The following is a 23,723-nucleotide window of genomic DNA, read 5'->3' on the forward strand; positions in this document are numbered from 1 at the left end:
GAATTTTTTTACCGTTTGCCAAAAAAAAAAAACCCAAAAAAAACTCCCGGGAAAATCTCCCGAGGGGGGAGGGCTTGGAAAATTCCCAAATTCCCGGGAAAAGCCTGGGAAAGGCCGGGAGGAGCCGTTCCCATCCCGGGGAATGTTGGGAATGTCGAGGCCGGGCTGGGGGAAGGGAGAGGGGAGCCGGGGCTGGAAAATCCGGATATTCCAGGGGAGAATCCCGGGAAAAATTGGGATTTCTCAGGTTCCACAATTCCCAAATTCTCTCTGAGTTATCCCTGAATATCCCCAAATCCCCCTCCTGAATTCCCTTTTTTTTTCCTCTCCTGAATTCCCATTTTTTCCTCTCCAGCATCCCCAAATCCCCCTCCTGAATTCCCTCTCCTGAATTCCCAAATTTTCCCTCTCCAGGACCCTTAAAGTGACATCCAAAATTCCCAAATTTTCCCTCTCCAGGATCCTTAAAGTCCCAACCAGAATTCCCAAATTTTCCCTCTCCAGGACCCTTAAAGTGACATCCAAAATTCCCAAATTTCCCTCTCCAGGACCCTTAAAGTGACATCCAGAATTCCCAAAATTTCCCTCTCCAGGACCCTTAAAGTGACATCCAGAATTCCCAAATTTCCCTCTCCAGGATCCTTAAAGTGACATCCAAAATTCCCAAATTTCCCTCTCCAGGATCCTTAAAGTGACATCCAAAATTCCCAAATTTCCCTCTCCAGGACCCTTAAAGTGACATCCAAAATTCCCAAATTTCCCTCTCCAGGACCCTTAAAGTCCCAACCAGAATTCCCAAATTTCTCCTCTCCAGAATTATTCCTAAATATCCCCAAATCCCCCTCCTGAATTCCCAGATTTTCCACTCCAGCATCCCCAAATTTCTCCTCCAAAATTCCCAAATTTCCCTCTCCAGCATCCCCAAATTTCTCCTCCAAAATTCCCAAATTTCCCTCTCCAGCATCCCTAAATCCCCCTCCAAAATTCCCAAATTTTCCTCTCCAGGACCCTTAAAGTCCCATCCAGAATTCCCAAATTTCTCCTCTCCAGAATTATCCCTGAATATCCCCAAATCCCCCTCCTGAATTCCCAAAATTTCCCTCTCCAGGATCCTTAAAGTGACATCCAAAATTCCCAAATTTTTCCTCTCCAAAATTCCCAAATTTCTCCTCTCCAGGACCCTCAAATCCCTTTCAGGATTCCCAAATTTTTCCTGTCCAGCATCCCCAAATCCCCCTCCAAAATTCCCAAAATTTCCCTCTCCAGGGTCCTTAAATTCCCCTTCAGGATTCCCAAATTTCCTCTCCTGCATCCCTAAATTCCCCTTCAGGATTCCCAAATTTCCTCTCCAGAATTCCCAAATTTTTCCTCTCCAGAATTCCCAAATTTCCCTCTGGAGCTGGATCTGACTCCTCTATCCTGGGAAGGGAATTCCAGGATCCCAAATCCCATCTCTGCTTATTCCAGAGGCAAATCCCAAATCCCAAAAACCCCCAAAATTCCCAAAAATCCTCCAGGGCCAAATTTTGGGATGATCCCGGAGCCTCTTCCCGACCCCTCCCGGCTCAGATCCGACCCCGAAGGGATTTTCCCATGGAAAAGGAAATTCCAGAGTCCCAAAATCCCAAATCCCAAATCCCAAAAACCCCAAAATTCCCAAAATTCCCGGACCGACCTCTGGGAATCTCCTGGAGCCTCATCCCGCTCCCCAAATCCCCAAATCCCCAAATCCCGGAGGCTCCGGAATCTCCGGCTCCTCCCAAATCCCAAAAAACCCCAAAATCCCAAATCCCCAAAAATCCCAAATTCCCAGAAACCCCAAAAACCCCAAAAATCCCAAAATTCCCAAAAATCCCCCGGTGCCAATTTTTGGGATGATCCCGGAGCCTCTTCCCGACCCCTCCCGGCTCAGATCCGACCCCGAAGGGATTTTCCCATGGAAAAGGAAATTCCAGAGTCCCAAAATCCCATTCCAGGACCCCAAATCCCAAATCCCAAATCCCAAAAAACCCCCAAAATTCCCAAAAAACCCCCAAAATTCCCAAAAATCCCCCGGTGCCAAATTTTGGGATGATCCCGGAGCCTCTTCCCGACCCCTCCCGGCTCAGATCCGACCCCGAAGGGATTTTCCCGTGGAAAAGGAAATTCCAGAGTCCCAAAATCCCAAATCCCAAATCCCAAAAACCCCCAAAATTCCCAAAATTCCCAGATTGACCTTTGGGAATCTCCTGGAGCTTCATCCCGCTCCCCAAATCCCCAAATCCCCAAATCCCCAAATCCCCAAATCCCGGAGGCTCCGGAATCTCCGGCTCCTCCCAAATCCCAAAAAACCCCAAAATCCCAAATCCCCAAAAATCCCAAATTCCCAGAAACCCCAAAAACCCCAAAATTCCCAAAAATCCCCCGGTGCCAAATTTTGGGATGATCCCGGAGCCTCTTCCCGACCCCTCCCGGCTCAGATCCGACCCCGAAGGGATTTTCCCATGGAAAAGGAAATTCCAGAGTCCCAAAATCCCAAATCCCAAACCCCAAAATTCCCAAAAAAACCCCAAAATTCCCCAAATTCCCGGCCCGACCTCTGGGAATCTCCTGGAGCCTCATCCCGGCGCCGCTCGCTGCCCCAAATCCCCAAATCCCGGAGGAGCTCCGGGAATCTCCGGCTCCTCCCAAATCCCAAAAAAACCGAAAAAATTCCCAAAAATCCGCCCGGATCCCGCCCAGGGGCGGCGCCGCAGCGTTCCCGCTTTTCTTCCTCCTCCTCCCGGAATTCCAGCCGGGAATTCCGCGAATCCCACGCGAGCTCGGAGCCCAAAAATAAACAGCGGGGGGTTTGTGAGGAGGATTTTGGGGATTTTTGGGATTTTTTGGGATTTTTTAAGGAGCTTTTTGGGTTTTTTGGGATTTTCTGGGATTTTTGGGGGGTTTTAAAGGAGGTTTTTGGGGGTTTTGGGGTTTTTGGGGGTTTTTAAAGGAGTTTTTTGGGGGTTTTTGGGGATTTTTTTGGGATTTTTTGGATTTTGGGGGATTTTTAAGGGAGTATTTTGGGGGGTTTTGGGGGGTTTTTAAAGGAGATTTTTGGGGTTTTTAAAAGGAGTTTTTTGGGGGGTTTTGGGATTTTTGGGGGTTTTTAAAGGGAGTTTTTTGGGGGGTTTTGGGATTTTTGGGGGTTTTTAAAGGAGGTTTTTGGGGGTTTTGGGGTTTTTTGGGATTTTTTTGGGATTTTGGGGTTTTTTTAAGGAGTTTTTTGGGGTTTTGGGGGATTTTTGGGGGTTTTTAAAGGAGTTTTTTGGGGGGTTTGGGGGATTTTGGGGGTTTTTAAAGGAGTTTTTTGGGGGTTTTGGGGTTTTTTGGAATTTTTGGGGTTTTTTTAAGGGGTTTTTTGGGATTTTTTTTTTATTTTTGGGGGTTTTTAAAGGAGTTTTTTGGGGTTTTTTGCGGTTTTTTGGGGGGTTTTTGGGATTTTTGGGGGGGTTTGGGATTTTTTGGGATTTTTTGGGGTTTTTTAAGGAGTTTTTTGGGGGTTTTTTGGGATTTTTGGGGATTTTTTAAGGAGTTTTTTGGGGCTTTTGGGGTTTTTTGGGATTTTTTGGAATTTTGAGGGGTTTTAAGGAGTTTTTTGGGGGGTTTGGGGGATTTTTCCGGATTTTTTGGGGTTTTTTTTGGGGGGTTTTATTGAGATTTTGGGGGTTTTTTTGGGGGATTTTTCACGGGATTTTTTTTTTATTTTTGAGGGATTTTTTGGGGATTTTTTGCAATTTTTTCAGATTTTTGGGAGGATTTTTGGCATTTTTCGGGGATTTTTGGGGAGAATTTTGGGGGGGGGGGGGTTGGATTTTTTTGGCAATTTTTTCAGGATATTTTGGGGATTTTTTGGGAATTATTTTCAGGATATTTGGGGGTTTTTTTTCCAGGATTTTTTGCCATTTTTTCAGGATTTTTTGGCATTTTTGGGGATTTTTTTGCGATTTTTTCAGGGGGTTTTTTTACGATTTTTTTGGGATTTCTTTTTTTTTCTTCGGGATTTTTTTGGGAATTCTTTGGGATTGATTTTTCCCAGTTTTTTTTTGGGAATCCGTACCTTGCTGGGGCGGAAATCCCGCGGATCCCTGGATGGGAATTCCAGGGAAGCAGCGTGGAAGGAAATTTTTGGGAATGTTTGTGTTACTTTTATTGGAATTTTTGGGAGGATTTTTTGGAATTTTTAAGGATTTTTTTCAGCATATTTTGGGGGTTTTTTTCCGGGATTTATTTTCATTTTTTCAGGATTTTTTTGGCATTTTCTGCGATTTTTTTGCGATTTTTCCCGGGTTTTTTTTGCGATTTTTTGGGGGATTTTTTTGGGAATCCTTTGGGATCGATTTTTCCCAGTTTTTTTTGGGAATCCGTACCTTGCTGGGGCGGAAATCCCGCGGATCCCTGGATGGGAATTCCCGGGAAGCAGCGCGGGATCCCTGCGGGACGCGGGGCGGCGCCGCTCACCTTCCACGGGGAGCAAATCCCTAAAAAAATCCGGGAAAAAAAACCGGGAAAATCCCGTCAGAAATGTGGGAAAGGCGGGAGGGAGCCGGGATTTGGGGGAATTCCAGGATTTTAGGGGAAATTCCAGCGTTTTTCAGGGAAAAAAGGGGAATTTTTCCAGGCAGGGAGTGGAAATTCCATCGGGAATGGGAGGGGAGGAGGGGTGGGAATGTGGGAATTCAGGAATTTGGGAATGTGGGAGGGAGGAATTCCAAGGTTTTAGTGGGATTCCGGGAATTTTCGTGGGATGGGGGGTGGGGATTGGAGCATCCCAAAAATCAGGGAGTGGAAATTCCATCGGGAATGGGAGGGGAGGAGGGATGGGAATTCGGGAATGTGGGAATTCGGGAATTCGGGAATGTGGGAATTCGGGAATTCGGGAATGTGGGCAGGGCAGCAGAGCAGGATCCCAAATTCCAGCGGGACCGGGGTGGGAAATGGGGAATTCCCAAAATTCCAGGAGCGGGAACGGAGCCGGGAATGTGGGGAGGGATTCGGGAATTAATTTGGGATTTGGGGAATTTGGGATTCGGGAATTTGGGACGGACCCAGGACCTGGGATGGATCCAGGGGAATTTGGGATTCGGGAGGGATTCAGGGAATTTGGGATTTGGGGAATTTGGGATGGATCCAGGGGCTCCCTCCCCCAGCAGGAATTCGGCTCCAGCCCCAATTTTTTGGGAATTTGGGAGGGATTTGGGGAATTTGGGATTTGGGATGGATCCAGGGAATCAGCAGGACCCGGGATGGATTCGGGGAATTTGGGATTTGGGACAGACCCAGGAAATTTGGGATGAATTTGGGGAATTTGGGATTTGGGATGGATCCAGGGAATTTGGGATGGACCCAGGGAATTTGGGATGGATTTAGGGAATTTGGGATGGATTTAGGGAATTTGGGATGGATTTAGGGAATTGGGGATGGACCCAGTGGCTCGGGATTTCCCTCCATCCCCCTTTTTCCCGTTTTTCCCGTTTTTTCCCCATTTTTCCCCATTTTTTCGGGATGCTCCTCCCGGAGGAGGCGGAAAATTCCCCTCCCCCAGCCCGCCCTGGGAACATTCCAAACTTCCCTGGGAACATTCCAAAGCTTCTCCCGGATGGAATTTTCCTGGATTTCATCCCCGCCCTCCCCTCCCTCCTGCCAGGAAGGAATTGGAGCCCTTCCCGCCCCTCCTGGAAATTCCAGCCGCGATCCAGGCGGGAATTTCCCACCCGCGGGCCCCAATTCCCGGCTTTTGTCCTTAATTCCCGGTTTTTGTCCACAATTCCCGGTTTTTTCTCCTTAATTCCCGGTTTTTGTCCTTAATTCCCGGTTTTTCTCCTTAATTCCCGGTTTTTTCTCCCCAATTCCCGGGTTTTGTCCTTAATTCCCGGTTTTTTCTCCCCAATTCCCGGTTTTCCCTCCCCAATTCCCGGTTTTTGTCCACAATTCCCGGTTTTTTCTCCCCAGTTCCCGGTTTTCCCTCCCCAATTCCCGGGTTTTGTCCTTAATTCCCGGTTTTTCTCCTTAATTCCCGGTTTTTTCTCCCCAATTCCCGGTTTTTGTCCTTAATTCCCGGTTTTTCTCCTTAATTCCCGGTTTTTGTCCACAATTCCCGGTTTTTTCTCCACAATTCCCGGTTTTTTCTCCTCAATTCCCGGTTTTTGTCCACAATTCCCGGTTTTTCCCCCCCAATTCCCGGTTTTTTCTCCCCAATTCCCGGTTTTTTCTCCTCAATTCCCAGTTTCCCCCCCAATTCCCGGCTTTTTTCCTCCCCAATTCCCAGTTTTTTGTCATTAATTCCTGGTTTTTTCTCCCCAAATCCCAATTTCCCCCCCATTCCCAATTTTCCCCCCTAATTCCCATTTTTCCCCCTTTCATTCCCATTTTTCCACCCCGATTCCCGAATTTTTTCCCCTCAATTCCCGGATTTTCCCCCTTGGGAAAATTCCCTGGGGATTTTCCAGGAAAAGCTGGAAAAATTCTGGAATTTCTGCTGCAGCTGAGTGGGAATTGGGATAAATCCCAGAAAAATCGGGATTTTGGGGATGGAACGTCCAAAGTCCCTCGGGATTGCCTGGGATCCAAAAAAATGGGAATAAACTGGGAATAAACTGGGAAAAAATGGGGGAAAACTGGGAAAAAATTGGAAAAATGGGGAAAATTGGGGGGAAATTGGGGGAAATCCAGGAAAAATGGGGAAATTTCCAGGGAAAATCCCAGAAATTCCATGAAAAATGGAAGAAAATTGGGAAAATCCCAGAAATTTCAGGAAAAATGGGGAAAATCCAGGAAAATCCAGGAAAGGTGGGGAAAATCCCAGAAATTCCAGGGAAAATGGCAGAAATTCCAGGGAAAATGGGGAAAATCCAGGAAAAAATCCAGGAAAATAGACGGAAATCCCAGAAAATCCAGGAAAAATGGAGGGGGGGAAAATGTCCAGAAATTCCAGAGAAAATCCCTGAAAATCCAGGGGAAATCCAGGGGAAATCCAGGAAAAAATGAGGGAAATCCAGGAAAATCCCAGAAAATGGAGAAATCCCAGAAACTCCGGGAAAACTTGAGGGAAATCCAGGAAAATTAATGAAAAATGTGGGGAAAATCCCAGAAACTCCAGGAAAAATGGGGGAAAATCCAGGAAAATCCCAGAAAATTGGGAAACTCACAGAAATTCCTGGAAAAATGGGAAAATCCAGGGAAAATCCAGGCAAATCCCAGGAAAATTGACAGAAATCCCAGAAATTCCAGGAAAAAATAGGGGAAATTCCTGAAAAATGGGGGGAAATTCCAGGGGAAAATGGGGGGAAATTCCAGGGAAAATGGCAGAAATTCCAGGGAAAGCGGGGGGAAATTCAGGGAAATGCAGGAAAATCCCAGAAATTCCAGGGAAATCCCGGAAATTTGGGAATTCTGAGCTCACCGGTGATGTAGGAGCGAGCGCTGCACTCCTCGACGTCCATGGCCCCGGAACCGCCTGGAAGGGAACAGAAAATTCCTGGAAATTCCTTGGAAAATCCCAAAAAAAACCCCGAGGATCCCAGGAAATCCAAGAGCTGGGAAATTCCTCAGGAAATCCCGAAAATCCCTCGGGATCCGGGGAAAATCCCTCAGAATCCCGGGAAATCCCTCGGGAAATTCCTCAGAATCCCAGAAAATCCCTCGGGAAATCCCAAAAAATTCCTCAAGATCCGGGAAATTCCCTCAGGATCCAGAAAAATCCTTCAGAATCCAGAAATTTCCTTAGGAAATCCCCAAAAAATCCCTCAGGAAATCCCAGAAAATTCCTCAAAATCCCGGAAATTCCTGAGGAACTCCTGGAAAACGCCTCAAAATCCCGGAAATTCCGTGGGAAATCCCAAAAAAATTCCTCAGGATCCCAGAAAATTCCATGGGAAATCCTGGACAATTCCTTGGGAGATCTCTCAGGATCCTGGAAAATTCCTCAGGATTCGGGGATTTTTTCCAGGAAAAATCAGAATTCCTTCAATTCCTGGGCAGGAAAAATTGGGAATTCTCAGTTCCTGAGTAGGAAAAGTTGGAATTTTTCAATCCCAGTTGGTTAAAAACCGGGAAAAATCCAAATTCCTTCAATTCCTCCATCCCTGAGCTCATTCCTGGTTTTTTTGGGAGGTTTTTTTTTTTAGGAGAAAACTCCAAAAAAAGCAAATTCCCGGGAGAAATTCCCGGGAAAATCAGGCCAGGGACCCCTCGGGAATTTGGGAATTGGGGCAGCCCCGAATCCTTTTCCTCACCTGGGAAAATTCCAGGAAAAAAACCCAAAAATCCCTCGGGAAAAATTCCAATGAAACCGCCCCGGCTCCTCATCCCGAGGAATTCCGGGATCGGCTCCGGAAAATTCCCTCAAATCCATCCCAGGCTGCAAAATCCGGGAATTTCCCCAATTTTCCCAATTTTTTCCCACTTTTCCCCAATTTTTTCCTACTTTTTCCCAATTTTTTCCCATATTTTCCCACTTTTTCCCCAGATTTTCCCATTTTTTTCCACCAAAATCCATAAATGTTCCCACTTTTTCCCTCTCCCACTTGAAAATCCTGGGATTTTCCCACTTTTTTCCCAGATTTTCCCACTTTTTTCCCAGATTTTCCCACTTTTTTCCCAGATTTTCCCACTTTTTTCCCAGATTTTCCCACTTTTTTCCCAGATTTTCCCACTTTTTTTCCCAGATTTTCCCACTTTTTTCCCCTCTCCCACCTTAAAATCCAGGGATTTTCCCACTTTTCCCACTTTTTTTCCCGGTTTCCAATTTTTTCTCAAAAATCCCCCAAAATCCCCCCAAAATATCCCAAAAATCCCCCAAAATGCCCAAAAAAAAAATCCAAAATCTCCCAAAAAAATCCCCCAAAAAATCCCCACAAAAAATCCCCCAAAACTCCCAAAGAAATCCCAAAAAAATCCCAAAATATCCCAAAAAATCCCCCCAAAAAAACCCCCAAAATCCGAAACTCCCCCAAAACCCCCCAAAAAAATCCCCAAAACTCCAAAAAATCCCAAAAATCCCCCCCCAAAATATCTGGGATTTTTGGGATTCTGCTCCATCCTGGATTTATTTTGATTTTTTTGGGATAAATCCCAGGAAAAACAATTCCAGGATATTCCAAAATGAGGCTCCAGCTGCTTTTTCCAATTTATTTTCATTTTTTTTGGGATAAATCCCTGGAAAAAAAAAAGGAAAAACAATTCCGGGAAGAGGCTCCAGCTGCTTTTTCCAATTTATTTTCATTTTTTTTGGGATAAATCCCTGGGAAAACAATTCCAGGAATTTCTGGGATGAGGCTGCAGCTGCTTTTCCCGATTTATTTTTAATTATTTTTTCATTTTCATTCCAAACTGGAGCAGCTCCCTCGGGATGAGATCCCAAAAAAATCTCGGCGGCCTCAAATCCCGAAATTCCCGAGGGATCCGAGGTGGAAAAAGATCCCAAAAAATCCCCCAAAATTCCCAAAAATCCAAAAGGGGAAAAAACCTGAATTTTTTTTTTTTTTTGGGAGGGGAAATTTTGGGATTTGAGGGGAAATTTTGGTTAAAATTCCCCAAATTTTGCGTTATCCAAAAAAAATAAAAAAAAATAAAAAATAAAAAATAAAAAAATCAGAGACCCCCAAAAATCGAGACCCCCTCCCCAAAAAAACCAGAGACCCCTAAAAGGGACAAGAGCCCCCCAAAATCCAGCCTGAGACCCCCAAAAATCGAGACCCCCTCCCCAAAATCGAGACCCCCCCCAAAATCCAGCCTGAGACCCCCAAAAATCGAGACCCCCTCCCCAAAAAAACCAGAGACCCCTAAAAGGGACAAGAGCCCCCCAAAATCCAGCCTGAGACCCCCAAAAATCGAGACCCCCTCCCCAAAATCGAGACCCCCCCCAAAATCCAGCCTGAGACCCCCAAAAATCGAGACCCCCTCCCCAAAAAAACCAGAGACCCCTAAAAGGGACAAGAGCCCCCCCAAAATTCAGCCTGAGACCCCCCCAAAAATCGAGACCCCCTCCCCAAATCCAGCCTGAGACCCCCAAAAATCGAGACCCCCTCCCCAAATCCAGCCTGAGACCCCCAAAATCCAGCCTGAGACCATCAGGTAGGACCAGAGACCCCCCCCCAAATTCCAATCCCGCCAAAACCCCTGAGGGGACACGACCCCCCCCAAAAAATCGAGACCCCCCCCCAAATTGAGCCTTTAGACCTTCACAGAGACATGCCCCCCCCAAAAAAGGGGAGACCCTCCCCAAAATTCAGCCCCGAGACCCCCAGGTAGGACCAGCGACCCCCCCCCCAAATTCTGAGCCCACCAAAACCCCTGAGGGGACACGACCCCCCCTCAGAGACCCCCCCCAAAATAACCAGACCTGAGGGGAGGGACACGACCCCCCTCAAAAAGAGGAGACCCCCCCCAAAATCCAGCCCTGAGACCCTCAGGTAGGGCCAGAGACCCCCCCCCAAATTCCGATCCCGCCAAAATCCCTGAGGGGACACGACCCCCCCCATAATAACCAGAGCCCCCCCCCAAAATCCAGCCCTGAGACCCTCAGGGGGACACGAGACCCCCCCCCAAATCCAACCCAGAGACCCTCAGGAAGAACCAGCGACCCCCCCCCAAAATCCAACCCTGAGACCCTCAGGTAGGACCAGAGACCCCCCCCAAATTCCGATCCCGCCAAAATCCCTGAGGGGACACGACCCCCCTCAAATCCAGCCGAGACCCCCCCCAAAATCCGGACCTGAGACCCTCAGGGGGACACGACTCCCCCCAAATCCAGCAGAGACCCCCCCTCAAATCCAGCCTGAGACCCCCCCCAAAATCCGGACCTGAGGGGAGGGACACGACCCCCCCCAGAATAACCAGAGCCCCCCCCCCAAAATCCATCGCTGACCCCTCAGGGGGACACGACCCCCCCCAAATCCAGCCCTGAGACCCTCAGGAAGAACCAGCGACCCCCCCCCAAATTCTGAGTCCGCCAAAATCCCTAAGGGGACACGACCCCCCTCAAATCCAGCAGAGACCCCCCCCCAAAATCCGGACCTGAGGGGAGGGACACGACCCCCCTCAAAAAGAGGAGACCCCCCCCCAAAATCCAGCCCTGAGACCCTCAGGGGACACGACCCCCCCCAAATCCAGCAGAGACCCTCAGGAAGAACCAGAGACCCCCCCCAAATCCAGCAGAGACCCCCCCTCAAATCCAGCCCTGAGACCCTCAGGTAGGACCAGAGACCCCCCCCAAATTCTGAGTCCGCCAAAACCCCTGAGGGGACACGACCCCCCCCAAAATCCAGCCTGAGACCCCCCCCCAAAATCCAACCCTGAGACCCTCAGGAAGAACCAGCGACCCCCCCTCAAATCCAGCAGAGACCCCCCCCCAAAATCCGGACCTGAGGGGAGGGACACGACCCCCCCCAGAATAACCAGAGCCCCCCCCCCAAAATCCATCGCTGACCCCTCAGGGGGACACGACCCCCCCCAAATCCAGCCTGAGACCCTCAGGAAGAACCAGAGACCCCCCCCAAATCCAGCAGAGACCCCCCCTCAAATCCAGCCCTGAGACCCTCAGGTAGGACCAGAGACCCCCCCCAAATTCTGAGTCCGCCAAAACCCCTGAGAGGACACGACCCCCCCCAAATCCAGCCTGAGACCCCCCCCCAAAATCCAACCCTGAGACCCTCAGGAAGAACCAGCGACCCCCCCTCAAATCCAGCAGAGACCCCCCCCCAAAATCCGGACCTGAGGGGAGGGACACGACCCCCCCCAGAATAACCAGAGCCCCCCCCCCAAAATCCATCGCTGACCCCTCAGGGGGACACGACCCCCCCCAAATCCAACCCAGACCCCCCCCAAAATCCGGACCTGAGGGGAGGGACACGACCCCCCTCAAAAAGAGGAGACCACCCCCCAAAATCCATCGCTGACCCCTCAGGGGGACACGACCCCCCCCAAATCCAGCCGAGACCCCCCCCAAAATCCGGACCCACCAAGTTCAGCGTGAGACCGACCCCAAGAACCGAGACCCCCCCCCAAATGCAGCCCCGAGCCCCCCCAGTTCCGGTCCCGCACCCCCCGAGCCCCTCCGGGGTCTCCCCCCCCCCATTTACCCGGGACCCCGGGCCGGGACCCGCCCCGCCCCCACTCACCGGCTCTGAGCCCCGGGGGGGTCCGGGGGGTCCCGGGGCCGGTTCGGGGGCGGCGGCGGCGGCTCCTGAGGAGGCCCCGGGCCCCCCCCAGCCCCCGCCACTTCCGGCACCGCCCCGCCACTTCCGGCACCGCCCCCGCCACTTCCGGCGCCGCCCCCGGGCCTACAGGGCACGCCGAGAGCATCGAGCGGGGCAGGGCGGGGAGGGGAGCGCCGAGAGAGTCGATGGGGAGGGGGTGATTGATAACGGGATTGATAACGGAGATTGATAACGGGATCGATAACGGGGATTGATAACGGGGATTGATAACGGGATCGATAACGGGGATTGATAGCGGGATTGATAGCGGGATCGATAACGGGATCGATAACGGGATCGATAATGGGGATCGATAACGGGATCGATAACGGGGATTGATAGCGGGATCGATAACGGGGATCGATAATGGGGATCGATAACGGGGATTGATAGCGGGATCGATAACGGGATCGATAACGGGGATTGATAAGGGGATTGATAACGGGGTCCGTAACGGGGATCAATAACGGGATCGATAACGGGATCTATAACGGGAATCGATAACGGGATTGATAGCGGGGATCGATAACGGGGATCGATAACGGGGATCGATAACAGGGATTGATAACGGAATGGATAAATGGCGGTTAATGACAGGATCAATAACGGGGATTGATTACGGGGATCGATAATGGGATCAATAACGGGGATTGATAACAGGGATTGATAACGGAATGGATAAATGGCGGTTAATGACAGGATCAATAACGGGGATTGATTACGGGATTGATAATGGGGATCAATAACGGGGATTTATAACGGGATTGATAACGGGAATTGATAACAGAATGGATAAATGGCGGTTAATGACGGGATTGATAACAGGGATTGATAACGGGGATTGATAACGGGATTGATAACGGCATCGATAACGGGAATTGATAACGGAAGAGATAAATGGTGGTTAATGACGGGATTGATAACAAGGATTGATAACGGGATCGATAATGGGAATTGATAACGGAATGGATAAATGGCGGTTAATGACGGGATTGATAACAGGGATTGATAATGGGGATTGATAACAGGGATTGATAATGGGGATTGATAACGGGATCAATAACGGGATCGATAACGGGAATTGATAACGGAATGGATAAATGGCAGTTAATGACGGGATCGATAACAGGGATCGATAACAGGAATTGATAACGGAATGAATAAATGGCAGTTAATGACGGGATCGATAACAGGGATTGATAACGGGGATTGATAACGGAATGGATAAATGGCCGCTAATGACGGGATCAGTAACGGGATCAATAACGGGATCAATAACGGGATCCATACCGGGATCAGCGGGCCCCCGCAGGGTCAGTGGGGATTTGGGGTCACGAGCTCCCACAGGGTCAGAGAATCCCTAAAGGTCAGGGGTCATCTGGGGTCAGGGGTCATCTGGGGTCAGGGGGGTTCTATAGGGTCAGGGGTCATCTGGGGTCAGGGGTTATCTGGGGTCAGGGGATCCCGTGGGGTCAGGGGTTATCTGGGGTCAGGGGTTATCTGGGGTCAGGGGGGTTCTATAGGGTCAGGGGTCATCTGGGGTCAGGGGTTATCTGGGGTCAGGGGATCCCGTGGGGTCAGGGGTTATCTGGGGTCAGGGGTTATCTGGGGTCAGGGGGGTTCTATAGGGTCAGGGGTCATCTGGGGTCAGGGGTTATCTGGGGTCGGGGGATCCCGTGGGGTCAGGGGGATCCCATGGGGTCACAGTCTCCTATAGGATCAGGGGGTCCCATATAGGATCAGGGGGTCCCATATAGGATCAGGGGGTCCCATATAGGATCAGGGGGTCCCATATAGGATCAGGGGGTCCCACAGGGTCAGGGGGTCCCGTATAGGGTCAGGGGGTCCCGTATAGGATCAGGGGGTCCCATATAGGATCAGGGGGTCCCCTATAGGATCAGGGGGTCCCATAGGATCAGGGGGTCCCGTATAGGGTCAGGGGGTCCCATATAGGGTCAGGGGGTCCCATATAGGATCAGGGGGTCCCATATAGGGTCAGGGGGTCCCATATAGGATCAGGGGGTCCCATATAGGGTCAGGGGGTCCCATATAGGGTCAGGGGGTCCCGTATAGGGTCAGGGGGTCCCACAGGGTCAGGGGGTCCCATAGGATCAGGGGGTCCCAGGGGTCCCATATAGGATCAGAGGGTCCCATATCAGATCAGGGGGTCCCATATAGGGTCAGGGGGTCCCACAGGATCAGGGGGTCCCCTATAGGATCAGGGGGTCCCCTATAGGATCAGGGGGTCCCATAGGATCAGGGGGTCCCATATAGGGTCAGGGGGTCCCATATAGGGTCAGGGGGTCCCACAGGGTCAGGGGGTCCCATATAGGATCAGGGGGTCCCATATCAGATCAGAGGGTCCCATATCAGATCAGGGGGTCCCATATAGGATCAGGGGGTCCCCTATAGGATCAGGGGGTCCCATATAGGGTCAGGGGGTCCCATATAGGGTCAGGGGGTCCCACAGGATCAGGGGGTCCCAGGGGTCCCACAGGATCAGGGGGTCCCATGGGATCAGGGGGTCCCCTATAGGATCAGGGGGTCCCCTATAGGATCAGGGGGTCCCATGGGATCAGGGGGTCCCGCCGGGTCAGGGGCGGCAGAACTCCCCCACCCCTCTCTGCCCTCGCTGCCCCAGGAAGGCGCCGAGCCCATGGAAGTTCCCAGATCTTTATGGCAGGAGCCACTTTCACACATCGGGCTGGAAGCGCGGGGCCATAAACCCCCGCGCCCATAAAACGTGGGGCCAGAAACGTGTGGGGCCATAAAACGTGGGGCCATAAAATGTGGGGCCATAAAATGTGGGGCCATAAAACCCCGCTGACCTTCGAGCTGCACCAACCCGCAGAGTCCTTCGGGGCCGTGGGAATCTTTGGGGTTTCCAGAACCCTTTGGGGTCCATAAAATCCTTCTGAAGTCCATAAAATCCTTCTGGGGTCCATGGAACCCTTTGGGGTCCATAAAATCCTTCTGAAGTCCACAAAATCCTTTTGGGGTTTCCAGAACCCTTTGGGGTCCACAAAATCCTTCTGAAGTCCACAAAATCCTTTTGGGGTTTCCAGAACCCTTTGGGGTCCATAAAATCCTTTTGGGGTCTGTGGAACCCTTTGGGGTCCATAAAATCCTTCTGAAGTCCATAAAATCCTTCTGGGGTCCATGGAACCCTTTGGGGTCCATAAAATCCTTTTGGGGTCTGTGGAACCCTTTGGGGTCCATAAAATCCTCTGAGGGGCCCTAAAAGCCTTTTGGGGTCTGTGGAATCTTTTGGGGTCTGTGGAATCTTTTGGGGTCAGTAGAAGCTGGGGGCCTGTAGGACATTTGGGGTCTGCAGGACATTTGGGGTCTGCAGGACATTTGGGGCCTGTAGGACATTTTGGGGCCTGTAGGACATTTGGGGTCTGCAGGACATTTGGGGCCAGCAGGACATTTGGGGTCTGCAGGACATTTGGGGTCTGCAGGACATTTTGGGGTCTGTAGAACCCAGTGGGGCCTGTAGGACATTTTGGGGTCTGCAGGACATTTGGGGCCAGCAGGACATTTTGTGGCCATGGAACCCTTTAGGATCTGCAGATCCCACTGATCTCCAGGGATCCCTGCTGTCCCCGATGTCCTGATGGTGTCCCTCAGCGGGTGACGGTGACGGTGACACGGTGCCAGGCGTTGCTCAGGTTCCAGATGTCCCCAATACCCCAATGCCCCAGTGTCCCCAATGTCACCAATGTCCCTGATGTCCCAATGTCCCCAATGTCCCAATGTCCAAATGTCCCAATGTCCAAATGTCCCCAGTGTCCCCAGTGTCCCCAATGTCCCCCAATGTCCCTGATGTCCCAATGTCCCCAATGTCCCAGTGTCCCAAATGTCCCCAATGTCCCCAGTGTCCCCAATGTCCCCAATGTCCCCAATGTCCCCCAATGTCCCTGATGTCCCAATGTCCCCAATGTCCCCGGTGTCCCCCATGTCCCCAATGTCCCCCATGTCCCCAATGTCCCCGGTGTCCCCGGTACCCCGGTACCCCGGTGCCCTCAGCGGGTGACGCTGACGCTGACGCGGTGCCAGGCGTTGCTCAGGTTCCAGTGTCCCCAGTGTCCCCAATGTCCCTGATGTCCCAGTGTCCCCGGTGTCCCCCATGTCCCCAGTGTCCCCAGTGTCCCCGGTACCCCGGTGCCCTCAGCGGGTGACGCTGACGCTGACGCGGTGCCAGGCGTTGCTGAGGACCCCGCGCAGGTTCCAGATGGGCGCCACGCTGTCCGGCTGCACGTTGTAGCTCCGGTCCACGGCCTTGCAGACGATGTCCAGGCGGGCGCCCGCGGGCACCGGCGCCCGCAGCTGCCACAGCGCCCAGGCCCAGCCCCGGCCGCGCTCCGGCCGCGGGCCCAGCTCGGCCGCGCGCCACGTCCGCCCGCCGTCCAGGGACACGTCCACCTGCCCGCCACCATCCCGGTAATTAGCGGGAATTCATTAGCACGGAGCCACGTTCCGCTGCTGTCCAGAGACGGGAACGCTTTCTCCATTTTCACACCCGTTCCCCCATCCCCATTCATTTCCCCCCATTTCCCCATCCCATTTTCTCCCCATTCCCAATTTCCCCCCTATTTCTCCATTCCCCATTTTCCCCACCCCATTCATTTCCCCCCATTTCCCCATCCCATTTTCTCCCCATTCCCAATTTCCCCCCTATTTCTCCATTCCCCATTTTCCCCACCCCATTCATTTCCCCGATCTCCATTTCCCCATCCCATTCCCCATTTCCTCCCATCCCACTCCCCATTTCCCCCATTTCTCCCCATTCCCCCATCCCCATTTTCCCATCCCCATCCTCATTTTCCCCATCCCACTCCCCACCCTATTTCCCCATTCCCCATTCATTTCCTCCCCCATTCCCCCCCCAATTCCCCACCCCATTTCCCCCCATTTCCCCATTCATTTCCCCCCATTTTCCCCCCATTCCCCACCCCATTCCCCATTTCCCCCCTATTTCCCCCTCATTTTCCCCATCCCCATTTCCCCTCATCCCCATTCACTCCCCCCATTTCCCCACCCCATTCCCCCCATTTCCCCCCCATTTCCCCCCCATTTCCCCCCCATTTCCCCACCCCATTCCCCATTTCCCCACACCATTCCCCCCATTCCCCCCCTATTTCCCCCCCATTTCCCCACGCCATTCCCCCCATTTCCCCACCCCATTCCCCATTTCCCCACCCCATTCCCCCCATTTCCCCCTCATTTCCCCCCCATTTCCCATCCCCATTCCCCCCATTTCCCCCCCATTTCCCCACCCCATTCCCCATTTCCCCACCCCATTCCCCATTTCCCCCCTATTTCCCCCTCATTTTTCCCACCCCATTCCCCCTCATTTCCCCCACCTCATTTCCCCCCCATTTCCCCACCCCATTCCCCCCATTTCCCCACCCATTTCCCCCCCATTTCCCCACCCCATTCCCCATTTCCCCACCCCATTCCCCATTTCCCCACCCCATTCCCCATTTCCCCCCCATTTCCCCCCCATTTCCCCACCCCATTCCCCCCATTTCCCCCCATTTCCCCCCATTTCCCCCCCATTTCCCCCACTCACCCTCACCACCTCCCTTCCTCCTCCGCTCCACGCGTATCCCTTCACCGTCAGCTCCCCGGCGGGCACGGCAGCCCCGGGCCGGGGCTCGGTGATCGCCGACTGCACCGGCAGCTCCTGGATGGCGGGAGCGGCCCCGAAATCCACGGAATCCCAATCCACGGACGGGCAGAAACCCTTGTAATCCTTCTGCTGCCAGTGGCTCGGGCTCTCCGCCGGCGACACCGCCACGCTCCGCAGCCACTTCACGCTCCGCGCCCCGACCACACCGGGCACCACCACGCGCACCGGGAACCCGTGATCCCGCGGCAGCTCCGTCCCGTTCATCTCGTACGCCAGCAGCACCTCGGCCTCGGCGCTCAGCGCCCGTTTTAACGGGATGGACGCCCCGTACGGCGTCCCCGAGGCGTCCGCGTCCAGCCCCTCGAAGCACACGTGCCACTCGCGGTCGTCGCCGGTGTTGTCGCCGGTGTTGTCGCCGGTGTTGTCGCGCACACCGGCGGCCAGCAGCACGTCGCGGAGCCGCGCCCCGCCCCACCGGGCCGTGCTGATGGCACCGATATCCCACGCCAAGCCTTTCACCGGGCGGACCCGGCTCATCTCCGACCTCCGGTTACCGGCGCACTGCAGCGTGGCCGTCACCTCGTGCTTCGGGAAGCGCTGCCGGAGCTCCGCCAGCGACAGCGACAAGGCGCGGCCACCGGGACCCTCCACGCGCAGCCGGTAGGAGCCCGGTTCCACGGAGGGCACCGGGAGGTGGTTACGGGTGAAGAAAAGCTCGTTGGGCGTCAGGAAACTTTGGGTCAGCAGCTCCGGGGGAGGTTCGGCGTTAAAAGGCTTCAGGCTGTTCACCCGCAGCGCCGGGTGCCGCGGGGGATCACCGGCGAACGGGTCGCCGGTGTCGCCCGGTGGCGGCGAGGCTTCCTCGGGGCTCAGCTCGCCGATTTTGTAGTCACGGAGCAGCTCCAGCACATGGGCTTGGCTGTGGACGGCGTAAAGAGCCCAGAAAGGCTCCAGGGCGCCGCCGGCCGCCAGCAGGATTTTGTCCGGTCCCCCCGGGTGTAACTCCACGAATTCGGTGACATCGAACACCTCGGTGCCGTACGTGACCCACACGCGCTCGCTCGGGCTGCGGTGCTGCGCCACCTCCGCCCGGGTGTAACGGGGGTACCGAGGGGCACGGGGCGCCTGGGCGGCCTCGGCGGTCTGAGGGTACCGGGAGGGTCAGCGGGATCCCGGGATCGCGGTGTCACCCCCGCGCCGCCCCGGGATCCGTGTCCCGGTGTCATTCCCGTACCGGGATCCCTGTCCCGGTGTCAGTCCCGTACCGGGATCCGTGTCCCGGTGTCATTCCCGTACCGGGATCCGTGTCCCGGTGTCATTCCCGTACCGGGATCCCTGTCCCGGTGTCATTCCCGTACCGGGATCCGTGTCCCGGTGTCACTCCCGTACCGGGATCCTCCTGCCCCGGTGTCACCCCCTGTCCCGGGATCCCCCTATTCCGGTGTCACCGCTGTCCCGGTGTCACCCCCGTACCGGGATCCTCCTGTCCCGGTGTCATCCCTGTCCCGGTGCTATTCCCGTCCTGGCTTTCCGCTGTCCCGGTGCCACCCGGTCCTCAGGCTGTCCCTTTCCCGGTGTCACTCCCGTACCGGGATTCCCTTGTCCCGGGATTCCCCCGTACCCGGGATCCCCCTGTCCCGGTGCCACCCCTTTCCCCGGGATCCACCCCCCGGTGCCACCCTCGCTCCCCGTTCCCGCTGTCCCGGTGTCACCCCTGTCCCGGTGTCACCCCCCGTACTGGAATCCCCCTGTCCCGGTGTCACTCCCGTACTGGAATCCCCCTGTCCCGGTGTCACTCCCGTACCGGCGTCGCTCCCGTACCGGGATTCCCCTGTCCCGGTGTCACACCCTCCCCCGGGATCCTTCCCCCGGTGCCACCCGGTCCCCGGGCTGTCCCTGTCCCGGTGCCACTCCCGTACCGGGATCCCCCTGTCCCGGTGCCACCCCTTCCCCCGGGATCCACCCCCCGGTGCCACCCCCCGCTCCCCGTTTCCGCTGTCCCGGTGTCACCCCTGTCCCGGTGTCACCCCCCGTACCGGGATCCCCCTGTCCCGGTGTCACACCCTCCCCCGGGATCCTTCCCCCGGTGCCACCCGGTCCCCGGGCTGTCCCTGTCCCGGTGCCACCCCTTCCCCCGGGATCCTTCCCCCGGTGCCTCCCCCGCTCCCCGTTCCCGCTGTCCCGGTGTCACCCCTGTCCCGGTGTCACCCCCCGTACTGGAATCCCCCTGTCCCGGTGTCACTCCCGTACCGGGATCCCCTGTCCCGGTGTCACCCCTGTCCCGGTGCCACCCCTTCCCCGGGATCCACCCCCCGGTGCCACCCCCGCTCCCCGTTCCCGCTGTCCCGGTGTCACCTCTCACCGGGATCCGCCCCTCAGGCGCCGCCTCCCGCCGCGATCCGGCCCCACCCCGGTTCTCCCGTGGGGTGAAGGACCCCGGGGATGTCGCCACCCCCCTCCCGGTGCCGCCACCCCGGTGCCACCGCCCGCGGTGTCCCCGCGGTGTCGCTCACCCTCCGCCGCCGCTCTCCGTAGGCCAGGACGGTCCCGAGCCCGAGCAGCGCCGCCAGCACCGGGACCGCTCCGCGGTGTCCCCCCGGGGCCTCTCCCCGGTGTCCCTCCGGGGCCGGGGCCGCTCCCCGGTGTCCCTCCGGGGCCGGGGCCGCTCCCCGGTGTCCCTCCGGGGCGGCACTACCGGCGGCCAACCGGGAGCAGCCGCGGGGCAGCCGCATCAGCGGCGGGAGCCTGCGGGGACAGCGGGGTCACAGCGGTCCCGGGACACCGGGGGACACCGGGGGACACCGGGAGCCCCGACGGGGCCGCTCCTACCTGCGGCCGGCCATGGCCCGGAGCAGCAGCATCGCGGCGGCGGCGGGATGGGACCGGGAAACGGCGCCGGTGACGCTGCCGGGGAGACAATCAGGAGCCTCCGGTGCGGCACAACCGCGCCCGGTTCCCGCTCCGGTTCTGCCCCTCCGCAACCCCGGCCCGGTCCCGGTTGTGCCCAGCCCAGTCCGGTCCCGGTTATCCCGTCCCCAACCCCACTCCGGTCCCGGTTATCCCGTCCCCAACCCCACTCCGGTCCCGGTTATCCCGTCCCCAACCCTATCCCGGTCCCGGTTATCCCGTCCCCAACCCGGTCCCGGTCCCGGTTGTCCTCAGCGCCAGCTCGGTCCCGGTTGTTCCCAGCCCGGTCCGGTCCCGGTTGTCCCCTCCTACGGCGCCATCCCGGTCCGGTCCCGGTCGTCCCCAGCCCCATCCCGGTTGTCCCGTCCCCAGCCCGGTCCGGTCCCGGTTATCTCGTCCCCATCCCGGTCCCGGTTGTCCCGTCCCCAGCGCCATCCCGGTCCGGTTATCCCGTCCCTAGCCCGGTCCGGTCCCGGTTGTTCTCAGCTCGGTCCGGTCCCGGTTGTCTCCTCCCCCGGCGCCATCCCGGTCCGGTTACCCCGTCCCCAGCCCGGTCCGGTCGTCCCCAGCCCCATCCCGGTTGTCCCGTCCCCAGCCCGGTCCGGTCCCGGTTATCTCGTCCCCATCCCGGTCCCGGTTGTCTCCTCCCCCGGCGCCATCCCGGTCCGGTTATCCCGTCCCCAACCCCATCACGGTTACCCCGTCCCCATCCCGGTCCGGTTGTCCCCAGCCCCATCCCGGTTGTCCCGTCCCCAGCGCCATCCCGGTCCCGGTTATCCCGTCCCCAGCCCGGTCCGCTCCCGGTTGTCCCCGCCGCAGGCCCAGGCCAGTCCCGGTTGTCCCCAAACCTCTCCCGGTCCCCGTTGTTTTCCCTCCAGCCCCAACGGAGTCCCGCTTCTCCCTGCCCTCAGCCCCACCCCTCTCCCGGTTTTCTCGCCCCATTTCCGTCCCGGTTGTCCCGGTTCCCGGTTCCCCCCGCCGCCCACCTGCGTAACGGTTCCGGTCCCGCGATGTCCCCGCGGGCGCGGCCGCTTTAAGAGGGGGGCGATGGGCGTGGCCTCCGCAAGGCGCGCCCGCCTGGCCACGCCCCCTCTGTTTACTTTAACGGGGGCCGGGTGGGCGTGGCCTCGCGGTGGGCCCCACCGCCGCCCGCTCAAAGGGGCTCTTAAAGCGGCCACGCGGCTTTAAAGGGGCAACGCCGCTCCCGAACTTCCCGCTGGCAATTTGGGGGAAAAAACGGGAAAAAAAGGCAAAAAAACCGGCAAAAAACAGGAGTCGCCAGGCAGCTGCCAGCTCTGATAAGCCTTATCAGGGCAGGGCACCATCTGGCAGCAGGTGGCACCGGGTGGCCTCGGTGTTGTCGCCTGTCCCCTCCTTGAGTACACAAAAAAAAAGTTGGGAATTTTTGGTTTTTTTGGGATTTTTTCCTTGTTTTTTTTTTTTTTTGTCCTTGTTGGCGTTTTTTTGTTGTTTTTTACATTAAATACACGGGTGAATCAGCGACCCGAGCCTGTGGTTACCACGATCGTGATTTCACCGCGAGGGAGGAGCGGCCCCAAGGGCAGGGGAAAAAACCGGAGAGGAAGGAAAAACCAAATCCGAGGGAAAAGGTGAAAAAGGGGGAAAAGAAAGAAAAAAAAATCTGAGGAAAAAGGTGAAAACCGGGAAAAAAGAAAGAAAAACAAATCTGAGCAAAAAGGTGAAAAACGGAGAAAAGAAAGAAAAAAAATCTGAGGAAAAAGGTGAAAAACAGAGAAAAGAAAGAAAAAAAAAATCTGAGGGAAAAGGAGGAAAACGGGAAAAAATAAAGAAAAACAAATCTGAGGGAAAAGGTGAAAAACGGGAAAAAAGAAAGAAAAAAAAATCTGAGGGAAAAGGTGAAAAACGGGAAAAAAGAAAGAAAAACAAATCTGAGGGAAAAGGAGAAAAACGGGAAAAAATAAAGAAAAAGAAATCTGAGGGAAAAGGTGAAAAACGGGAAAAAAGAAAGAAAAAAAAGGGGGAAAATAAAGGAAAATAGAAGAGTGGCAGGAGCTGCAGTGTCCAGGGCTGGGACACGGGGCCACCACCCTGGGGACATCGATGTCACCCGTTCCAGAGGCTCTGGAGCACCGGGAATGTCCCCAGGGTGGCCCCGGGAGTGTCCCCAAGGTGGCCTCGGAAAGGCCCCAAGGTGGCCTCAAAAAGCCCTTGAGGTGTCCCCACAGTGTCCCCAAGGTGGCCTCGGAAAGGCCCCAAGGTGGCTCTAGAAAGGCCCAAAGGTGTCCCCAAGGTGGCCCCACAAAGACCTTGAGGTGTCCCCAAGGTGTCCCCAAGGTGGCCCCAGGATTGTCCCCGAGGTGTCCCCAAGGTGGCCCCGGGAATGTCCCTGGGAATGTCCCCAAGGTGGCCCCAAGGTGGCCCCAGGATTGTTCCCGAGGTGTCCCCAAGGTGGCTCCAGGAGTGTCCCTGGGAATGTCCCCAAGGTGTCCCTAAGGTGGCCCTGGGAGTGTCCCCAAGGTGGCCTCAGAAAGTCCCCAAGGTGGCTCTAGAAAGGCCCAAAGGTGTCCCCAAGGTGGCCCCACAAAGGCCTTGAGGTGTCCCCAAGGTGGCCCCAAGGCGGCCCCAGGATTGTCCCCGAGATGTCCCCAGGGTGGCCCCGGGAATGTCCCCAAGGTGGCCTCAGAAAGGCCTCGAGGTGTCCCCAAGGTGGGCCTGGGAGTGTCCCTAGGAATGTCCCCAAGGTGGCCCCAGGATTGTTCCCGAGGTGTCCCCAAGGTGGCCTCAGAAAGGCCTTGAGGTGTCCCCAAGGTGTCCCCAAGGTGGCTCCGGGAGTGTCCCTGGGAATGTCCCCAAGGTGTCCCCAAGGTGGCCCTGGGAGTGTCCCCAGAGTGTCCCCAAGGTGGCCTCAGAAAGGCCTTGAGGTGGCCCCGGGAATGTCCCTGGGAATGTCCCCAAGGTGTCCTCAAGGTGGCCCCAGGATTGTC

The 23,723-nt window shown here is 55.4% G+C and overlaps 2 protein-coding genes across 7 annotated transcripts in view; both read right to left on the reverse strand.

The window, feature by feature from the left end:
* Positions 1-12,229, reverse strand: part of IKZF4 (IKAROS family zinc finger 4) — a 33,970-nt gene extending 21,741 nt beyond the window's left edge. The window contains exons 1-4 of one of the 4 annotated variants that reach the window (XM_085562784.1): positions 8,673-9,715; positions 8,253-8,608; positions 7,421-7,474; positions 4,389-4,499 (exon numbers count right to left, since the gene is read on the reverse strand). In XM_085562784.1, coding sequence (XP_085418910.1) covers positions 4,389-4,499; positions 7,421-7,474; positions 8,253-8,515 — 428 coding nt within the window. In that variant the 5' untranslated portion in view covers positions 8,516-8,608; positions 8,673-9,715. Of the gene's footprint in view, positions 1-4,388; positions 4,500-7,420; positions 7,475-8,252; positions 9,716-12,137 lie in introns of those variants that run through there. The other 3 variants (XM_085562785.1, XM_085562786.1, XM_085562783.1) reach the window with 3 other exon arrangements.
* A 2,645-nt stretch (positions 12,230-14,874) lies between these two features.
* SUOX (sulfite oxidase) lies at positions 14,875-21,800 on the reverse strand. Of its 3 annotated transcripts, XM_085562796.1 has the most exons (6): positions 21,744-21,800; positions 20,680-20,754; positions 20,364-20,595; positions 17,791-18,993; positions 16,431-16,640; positions 14,875-16,285 (listed from the first exon to the last, which is right to left on the reverse strand). In XM_085562796.1, exons 2-6 carry the CDS (start codon positions 20,709-20,711, stop codon positions 16,241-16,243), a joined length of 1,722 nt encoding a protein of 573 aa, XP_085418922.1. In that variant the 5' UTR covers positions 20,712-20,754; positions 21,744-21,800; the 3' UTR covers positions 14,875-16,240. The 3 variants fall into 3 exon arrangements, with proteins under 3 accessions (XP_085418922.1, XP_085418923.1, XP_085418924.1); XM_085562797.1 differs by lacking the exon at positions 14,875-16,285 and having other exon boundaries at positions 16,300-16,640; positions 21,744-21,797; XM_085562798.1 differs by lacking the exons at positions 14,875-16,285; positions 16,431-16,640 and adding an exon at positions 16,662-16,700 and having other exon boundaries at positions 21,744-21,798.
* Positions 21,801-23,723: the final 1,923 nt, after the last annotated feature.

The sequence above is a fragment of the Lonchura striata genome, chromosome 29, assembly GCF_050655825.1.
Source record: "Lonchura striata isolate lonStrDom1 chromosome 29, ASM5065582v1, whole genome shotgun sequence".
Classification (NCBI taxonomy): Eukaryota; Metazoa; Chordata; class Aves; order Passeriformes; family Estrildidae; genus Lonchura; species Lonchura striata.

What these genes read in the sequence shown, in the direction of transcription:
- SUOX (XM_085562796.1), bottom strand. Translation starts at nt 20,711, where the DNA reads ATGCTGCTGCTCCGGGCCATGGCCGGCCGCAG. An exon ending in CGGGCCATGGCCGGCCGCAG is followed by an intron (nt 20,596 to 20,679) that starts GTAGGAGCGGCC and finishes CTGTCCCCGCAG; the next exon opens with GCTCCCGCCGCTGATGCGGC. An exon ending in GAGGAAGGGAGGTGGTGAGG is followed by an intron (nt 16,641 to 17,790) that starts GTGAGTGGGGGA and finishes GGTGGCGGGCAG; the next exon opens with GTGGACGTGTCCCTGGACGG.